At 38.2% G+C, this 9,104-nt stretch overlaps 1 protein-coding gene across 1 annotated transcript; it reads right to left on the bottom strand.

Annotated features, from left to right (window-relative positions):
* Positions 1-7,579: 7,579 nt before the first annotated feature.
* On the bottom strand, positions 7,580-8,702 carry LOC126786939 (receptor-like protein EIX2). The gene is made up of 2 exons (XM_050512890.1): positions 8,529-8,702; positions 7,580-8,329 (listed from the first exon to the last, which is right to left on the bottom strand). Exons 1-2 carry the CDS (start codon positions 8,700-8,702, stop codon positions 7,580-7,582), a joined length of 924 nt encoding a protein of 307 aa, XP_050368847.1.
* Positions 8,703-9,104: the final 402 nt, after the last annotated feature.

The following is a 9,104-nucleotide window of genomic DNA, read 5'->3' as shown; positions in this document are numbered from 1 at the left end:
ATACACATGTATCGCGCACAAAATTCATATATGTAAAAGCTAGCTACATACACAAACTGACACACGTACAATTGTAAAACGCAATGTGCAATCTTTATGCAAGATCGATGACCACAATTAATCACATCCCGTCTTGAGCAAAATTGTACTTCTTTATCGAAATATCGATATACATCAAGGGAGAGAAATGCTTCTAGTGAAACTCCATCGGATGTATTTCGCCATCTCCACTACTTTGTAAATTAGGAAACTCAATCCGTCAATCGAATGAGTGCTATAAAAATTACGTAAGAAAACAGAATATAGCATCACAATAAGGCCGGGCATACTAATCTTCTACTAGCATCACATAATGGCATCAACATCAGTTCTGTCCCTTAAACTTAAATCTCTTAATCAAACAAACATATGAGGATATTGGGACTTCGCTAAGTCACGAGAAGGGTCCATCGCTTGTTTTCTTTTCCCTTATATTGTCTATTGATAACCAACAATAATGTACATTGAGTTCACAGTATGTGATGGCCAAAGACTATTAATGGCCCAAAACATAAAAGATATGAATCATAAGCGCATTTCTCGCAACAAAGTGCGCCGCCCGATTACAATCATGTGGGATATGAATGCAAATTATGTAACAAAAAATAAAACTGAGTGTAGTGTCTGCTTGATCAAATATTTGTAACCTCTTTGCAAGTTTACAACTATAGAGTTAATGTCTGAGTTGTTGCTTTTTTTTACCACCGAGAGGTCTCTTATGATGTAATCATTTTTCTGGTTTTAATAAATTGGTTCTTCTTCTAAAAAAAGTATCCGCATCCTAGGACGAAGGGGAAGATATATCGATCAATTCTTCTCAAACCTATTCTAAAATTGGCCTCATAAAACCTTGTTCGGATAAAAAAAAAAAAAAACCTTTGGGAACACTTCAAATCAAGGAAAGAGTACCACCATTAAGTGGACTTGTATATATGGTTTGGGTTTCTTTTCTATTTTTTGGTTTCCTATGTTGGGCTTTTGGCCTATTCTTGTTGGATGTTTTACCTCCAACGCCATAGCCCACCAGTGAAACCCTACAATTCTATCTGCATATCATAAGCTTTTGGCCTCGTCCCTAGCTTTACTCATATATTTCAACATGTAGTTTTGGGAGCTGCACACATGAGATCAAGTTTAATTTCTATTTGAGAATTTGGTGTATACCCAAGATAGGAAGTTGCATATCTCATTGTCTTCATCATCACCTTAATCGGACTAGCCAACAAGCTAGACCATGATCGATGAAGATCAGGACCCTGTCGAAGTGTTTCAATTCCTGACGACCTCGAATACGTCAACCAAATGAAAAGGGTAAGCTGCTTAGCCTGCTTTCGTTCATAGATAATAGATTGGTGGGTTTCTAATTTACTTTCATTTGATTTGCCTTTGTTTTCCCTCTTATTGTTGATAGTGTTGGAAGAACAAATCGAGACATGATCTTCCATGAGGTATATATGAATGTATTATACAATGTCGTTGAGCATTCATTCTCAATCTCAATTGACTTTGTGTTGCTTTGTGTCTGTCATGTGGAGGTAATTAGGTAAACCTCACCATTGCTAGCTTTGTTATTGAAGAAGTAAGTCCCTCCTTTTAAGTTCCTTGGCATATTGCTCATTGTATGCTTTGTTTTCGACTGCTATGATTCAAGAAACTTCCATATGTGAATATTGCACATTGCATGTAACAGCAATGTCGTTTATGTAAATAATGAATCAAAGAATGCAATGAAACTAGCATAGATCAAATGGTATTGGAGTTTTTTTTTGAGATAAGAATACTGCATTGATAAGATCGGTTAGATACATCAAATAGTAGAATATCGGAAAGCCATTGTGGTCCTTCCTCTACCCAAATTTGAAATGCAGGGAACAAAAGCGCGTATCTAGATAACCTATGCATAATGACTTGAATATCGGTAATGGAGTCTTAAATCACATTATATGTATCAAAATAACATAGCAAATAAATTAAAAACATAAAAAAAATCCTAGTGGATTCCATAAAAAAATTAAAAACATCAAATTAGCATCATACTACCCTGATTTTTTTTAAGCGAAAAGGGACTAACTCAAGGTTCCCCTCTCAAAATTTTATTGAAAATAATCAGAAAATAGAAACAGAGTGGAGGATCAATCCAAAGTCAAACCCCAAAAGATTAACAATCGTACAAGTTATAGTAGGAATTACATTACGATATAAAAAGAAAAAAGAACAGACATAACTTTTACAATGATACAAGAGTCTCATCCTGATTCAAGTCTTCTTCGTAAACAAGCTAATTGCAAAGCAATTGCCAGTCCTACTTTATCTTTGATGTTGTCAAAGAATTTAAAATAGGCATACCTCCAAGACTTATTTATGAGTAACGTGCCACAAACGCCCCAGAAGCTCATGACAAACCCTAGGACCATGCTGATATAGAAACCAAGCTTTCCATTATCATCTTCATTGTCTCCTGCTGGAAGTGTTTGATTGCTTTGGGGGTCATCTCCCTGGCACTTGGCTGAAAGAGGAAAACCACAGAGAGATGGATTCTCCAAGTAGGATATTGAAGTATGGTAGCAGCATGGCTTGGGATCTTATTCACGCGCAGCATGGCTTGGGGATCTCCTGATTTCATGGATCTTGGTTTTGCAGCATGGCTGACAATACTTGTGCAATTGTTAGAGTTTAGTATATATATACAAAACCTTTGTACTCAGTTTTTCATCAATCTATATACTCAAGAGAGAAAACCGTTTATGGATTTCTACATGGTATCAGAGCAGGAACTTTAGTGTCATGCCTCTGCTTATCTTCTCTTCTCTTCTTGTTTCCTTTTTGTGTTGATTGAAAATTTTCCTTTAGTTTCAAAATGACTGGAAGCTCTTCATCAGTTGAGGAAAACCCTTTTGTTTCATCTGGTCATATTAACTCTAATATGACTAGTTCTTCTGAAGCTGATCCAAACACATCCCAACGATTATGCTCAACCTTGTTAACTCCATTCAACTATCTTAACTGGTCTAGGGCAGTCACCTTAGCAATTGGTGGTAAGTTTAGGCTTGGTTTCGTTAATGGCAATTCTCCCATGCCAGAAGAAGGATCTGAGGCTTATGATGTCTGGATGAGCAAGGATCAACAGGTGCAGTCATGGCTACTGAATTCCATGGAACCTGGTCTAGCTGAGATTTTCAGCTATTCTGGAACTGCCTTGGACATCTGGAACAATGTCAAGGAGATGTATGGCAACCAGAACAATTCAGTCCGAGTTTTCCAACTCAAGAAGGAGATAGCCAACCTGGGGCAAGAAGATGCTCCATTTGTTCAGCATCTTGGAAAACTCACAGCTAAGTGGAATGAGTTATCTCTCTATCTTCCTCATACCACTGATACTTTGATTTTGGCGAAAAGGGCTGAAGAGGATAAGATTTTCCAACTTTTGGCCAATCTCAATGCTGACTATGAGGATCTGAGGAGTCACATTCTTATGAATTCGGAGCTGCCATCTTTCAAGTCAGTATGTGCTACTGTTCAGAGAGAGGAACTTCGCAGGAAAGTTATGAATGCTGAAATCAACACCAACATGTCAAACTCAAGGGCTTATGTTGCAAGTCAATCATCCTCTGAGTCTAAAAACTTCAAAGGAAAGTCAAAATTGTTTAAATGCACTCATTGTAATGCAACTAACCATGTGGTAGAAACTTGTTGGATATTACATCCTGAGTTAAAAGCCAAGTTTATGAAGGAACGAGAGAGCAAGAAAAATCAAAGGAATTGGACCAGTCCATTTCACAAAGCTAATGTGGCTACTAATGTGACTTCATCTTCTTCTACTGCTTCTGAGGGTTTGATTGACTTCACTACTAATCCTGCTATTCTACTCAATGAGTTTGCAGCTTATCTACAACAGAAACAAAGCAAGGGTGGCAGCAATAATGAAAAAAATCCACATACAGCACTCCTTGGCAAGTTTGCCGGTTTTTTGGCTGAAACAGACATGGTGAAAGACAGTGATATTCCAGGTATCATGAAATCCTTTAAGACTGCCATTGATATTAATAGTAAGCATGATTATTGAGTCATTGATTCAGGAGCCACAGACCATATGACAAATTGCTCTAAGAATTTGCAAGATTTTGAAACAATGTCATCCTGTGTATCTGTTGCAAATGGGAAGGGTGCTCATGTTTTAGGAAAAGGAAAAATATATTTTTTCTCAGAAAATATCAAATCTGAAGCTTTATTCATTCCATCGTTTCCTTTTCAATTACTCTCTGTTGGTAAAATCACTAAGCTTCTAAACTGCCTAGTCATTTTCTCTCCGGTTGGTGTCATTTTCCAGGATATCACCACCAAGAGGAAGATTGGTGAAGGGTTCTTTCTGGATGGCTTGTATTATCTGTCAAAAAAATCACAAGCCTTCCAAGTCAGCTCTAGCAGTGTCTCAGATCTTCATCTTTGGCATCAGAGACTAGCTCATCCCTTAGACAAAGTATTATCTATCTTGTTTCCTTTTTTCAATCAAGGAGTCAAGCATTGTGATGTGTGTCATCAGTCCAAGTTTTCTAGATTACCTTTCAATTCCTCTGTGTCAAGAGCTTGTAATCCATTTGAAATCATCCATTCTGATATTTGGGGTCCTGTTAAGCAGTCATTTGATGGTTTCAAGTACTTTGTAATTTTTGTTGATGATTTTACAAGGATTACTTGGTTGTATCTCCTAAAACACAAGAGTGAAATCTATGAAATATTTAAGAATTTTCATAACCTTATTCTCACTCAATTTTCATCCAAAATCAAAATCCTTAGATCTGATAATGGCTCAGAATACATGTCTCGAAACATGGCTAAGTTTTTGGGGCTGCATGGAATTATTCACCAAACAAGTTGTGTTGGCACACCACAGCAAAATGGCATAGCAGAAAGGAAAAATAGGGATTTACTTGAAAAAACTAGAGCTCTAATGTTTCATGCCAATCTGCCTAAGAAATATTGGTCACAAGCTGTTCTTACTGCTACTTATCTCATAAACAGGCTTCCAAGCAGAGTTTTAAAAGCCAAGTCACCTTTGGAAGTTCTTAAAAATAGAAAAATTGATCTCTCACACTTGAAGGTGTTTGGTTGTGTGTGCTATGTTCATGTTCAGTCCAATCACAGAGATAAATTGGATCCAAGAGCAGTAAAGTGCATTTTCTTAGGGTATTCCTCTACTCAAAAGGGATATTGATGTTACAATCCTTTAACAAGGAAAATGGTAGTATCAAGAGATGTTAAGTTTGAGGAATCCATGAGTTATTTTTTAGAAAAAATCCAGTTTCCTAGTCAGGGGGAGAATTACAGTGATCTATTTCCTTTCTTAAATGTGAGTACAACAGTTGAAGAAAATGCAGACAATTCATTTATTTCAGCAGAATGCATTTCCACAGATTCTACTTCTGCCAATCCTGACCCTGATGATTTTTATGGTAACACTGATAGCTCCTTGCAGATTGATACTACAGATGTTGTTGATCAAGATGTGCATGTGCATCATTCCCCAGCTCCTGTTCAGCCTAGGAGAAATCCTCCTCGAACTCGGAATCCTCCTGTAAAAATGATAGATTATGTGGCCTGCACTTCAAAATATCCCATTTCAGATTTTCTGAGTTACCACAGCCTGTCATCAAATTTTTGTGCTTATCTCAGCAACCTAGATGGTCTCCATGAACCTCAAAATTTTGAGGAAGCATGTCAGCATGAAACTTGGAAGCAAGCTATGGAAACTGAACTCTCGGCTCTTGAAGACAATCAGACTTAGAGCATTGTTCAGCTTCCTAAAGGGAAGAAAGCAGTTGGTTGTCGATGGATTTATAAAAATAAATTCAATGCAGATGGTTCTTTGGAAAGGCACAAAGCCCGACTGGTGGCTAGAGGATTCACGCAAACATATGAAGTAGATTATAAAGAGACTTTTGCCCCAGTAGCAAAAATGAATACGGTGAGAGTTCTCTTATCTGTTGCAGTCAACAAGAACTGGTCTCTCCATCAAATGGATGTGAAAAATGCATTTTTGCATGGTGAATTGCAAGAAGAAGTGTACATGAAATTGCCTCCAGGTTATTTACATGCTAATACTGATCCTAACCTGGTATGCAGGCTGCATAAAGCCATTTATGGTTTAAAACAGTCACCTAGAGCTTGGTATGCTAAGCTCAGTTCTATACTGGAAGAAGTTGGTTTTTGCAGAAGCAATGTAGACTCATCTTTATTTGTCCGAAATGGTGATCATGGAAAATTGGTTGTTCTCATTTATGTGGATGATTTAATTGTCACAGGAGATAACCTTGAAGAAATTACTGCTCTCAAACAGTCACTTTTGTCAAAATTTTCCATGAAGGACCTTGGTGCTCTTAAATATTTCCTCGGCATAGAAATGGCTACTTCATCTAAAGGCCTGTTTCTAAACCAAAGGAAATATGTTTTAGACTTGCTTGCAGAGGCAGAAGTGACAGATTGCAAACCTGCTCGCACACCTCTTGATAGTAAAATCATGTTGGACACTCCTGGTACTGCTCTCTCCAATATCAGCTCTTATCAACGACTGGTTGGAAGATTAATATACCTCACCATAACCAGGCCTGACATCTCATTTGCTGTAAGTATTGTATCTCAGTTCATGCATGCTCCTACCTCTTTTCATTTGAGCATTGTGAAACGCATTCTGAGGTACTTAAAGGGATCGGTTGGCAGAGGCATTATTCTCAGGAACCATTGTCACACAAATATTTCAGCTTATGTTAATGCAGATTGGGCTGGTAATGTTATTGACAGAAAAAGTACAACTGGTTTTTAGTAACTTGGAGGAGTAAGAAACAAAGTGTTGTTGCTCACTCAAGTGCCGAGGCAGAATATAGAGCTATGGCCTCTGCAGCTTGCGAAATGATTTGGTTGAAAGGTCTCCTAGGTGATCTGGGATTTCCTTGTCAAGTGCCAATGTCCCTTCACTGTGACAACCAAGCTGCCATCCACATTGCCTCAAATCCAGTCTTCCATGAGCGCACTAAACATATTGAAGTCGATTGCCACTATGTTCGAAATCAGGTTCAATCTCAAGTCCTTACCACTGTTTATACTAAGAGTGAAGATCAACTTGCAGACGTCTTCACAAAGTCTCTATCCTCTGCTCGATTTCTCTCCATTCTTGGCAAGCTGGGATCTACAAACCTCCTAGATCCAGCTTGAGGGGGAGTATTGAAGTATGGTAGCAGCATGGCTTGGGATCTTATTCACGCGCAGCATGGCTTGGGGATCTCCTGATTTCATGGATCTTGGTTTTGCAGCATGGCTGCCAATACTTGTGTAATTGTTAGAGTTTAGTATATATATACAAAACCTTTGTACTCAGTTTTTCATCAATCTATATACTCAAGAGAGAAAACCGTTTATGGATTTCTACATAGGATGAATTATCTAGCGTTTGAAGTGGGAAACCTGAAGGAATCCTTCCAGACAGGTTATTATAAGATAAGCCCAAGTGAGACAATGAGGTCAAAGCAGACAAGCTCTGGGGAATCTCTCATATGATGTGGTTGTGTGAGAGATCAACACTTTCCAAGTTGGTTAAGTTTCCGAACTTCCATGGAATCTTTCCGATCAATTGGTTCCTCGATAAGTTCAAGGAAATCAATTTAACGAGAGAGCTCATACCTTCAGGGATTTCACCTTCTAACGTATTAGACGAAAAATCAATGCTCATCACCAAATTTAATGTATGATCACCGGTATATCCAAATTCTGTTCCTTTCATGAAAACTCTTGTAAACTCGTCGTAATTAGCACGATGATTTACTGAAAACGACGAACTTGATAAGCCAACGACCAGATTAGTCAAATTACTCAAACATGTGGGAATAGTTCCTGAAATATTGTTCCGGCCTAGGTTTAGGATATGAAGGAACTGAAGAGTGCACAACTCTTGGGGAATATTTCCGTTTAGAAAATTGGATCCCAGTTGTAAAACTTGCAAATTAGATAGCTTTGATCCAATCCATGTAGGTAGGATTCCATTGAGCTTATTGCCACTGAAGTCAAGATCAAACAAAGAAGAGCAATTCTGCAAGGAAGAAGGAACTTCTCCTCGAAAATGATTGTCGTCCATCTTTAAAATTAGAAGTGAGCTTGGGATGCCCATTGAACTGGGAATATTACCATAGAGAGTGTTATTCGAGACATCCACGACACATATGTTGCTCCACAGACTCCATTCGTGAGGGAACCCTCCAGAAAACTGATTGTTTCTTAGAGACAGGATTCTCATATCTTTCACCTGGCAAATTGAAGGTGGAATAGTTCCTTCAAAATGAATAGCATAAAGGTACAAGTCTTAGAGGCGCAGTAGTGGGCGAGAGCTGGAGTGTACCCTCAAATTGATTGTAAGTCAAATCCATGACAGTCAATTTCGGGAACTTGAATAGTTAAGGAAAACTTCCATTGATATTATTGATTGGTAAACACAAAGATTTAACCTCAGAAGATATCTTCAAGAACCATTCATCAGGGATTCGACCAGAAATTCCAGTATTTTTAAGGAAGACCTCAACGAGTTGAGATCGAAGCCATGCTGGAAATCCAGGACCCACTCTGCAGTTTTTAATGTACAGTTCACGGAGGTTGAATGGGGGAAGCCACGCATAAGTCATATTGAAAATGAGGATGGTGGCGAAGCTGGTTTGTTTGTGCTTATATGAAAACTCTCTAATCTCGTGAGGTTCATGAAATGCTCTTCAGTTAGAAACTTAGAATTCTTTGCCATGAATTCGGACATAGATATAGATGGACTAGCTGAGACAGTTGTCCCAATCCCTGATGAAGTATGAAACCGTTCAAAAGATTGAAAGAGAGATCCAGTGTTTTCAAGGATGGAACGTGTCGAAAACATCCTGCGAATGATCCAGAAAAATAGTTTTCACTAAAGTCAAGATGCTGCATTTCAATTGCCATCCCCCCATTTTCTCAACAATTTGAGAAACCACTCAAAAGCTCTTGAAGACCTCTTCCAAGGTAGTTCAGTTGAATATAGAGATTTGTATTGATATTAAGTT

Source organism: Argentina anserina, chromosome 3, assembly GCF_933775445.1.
Source record: "Argentina anserina chromosome 3, drPotAnse1.1, whole genome shotgun sequence".
Lineage (NCBI taxonomy): Eukaryota > Viridiplantae > Streptophyta > Magnoliopsida > Rosales > Rosaceae > Argentina > Argentina anserina.
Note: the sequence above shows the minus strand (reverse complement) of the source record. Positions and strands in the feature narration are given on the sequence as shown.

What these genes read in the sequence shown, in the direction of transcription:
- LOC126786939 (XM_050512890.1), bottom strand. Translation starts at nt 8,702, where the DNA reads ATGACTTATGCGTGGCTTCCCCCATTCAACCTCCGTGAACTGTACATT. An exon ending in TCTTGAAGATATCTTCTGAG is followed by an intron (nt 8,330 to 8,528) that starts GTTAAATCTTTG and finishes TCAATTTGCCAG; the next exon opens with GTGAAAGATATGAGAATCCT.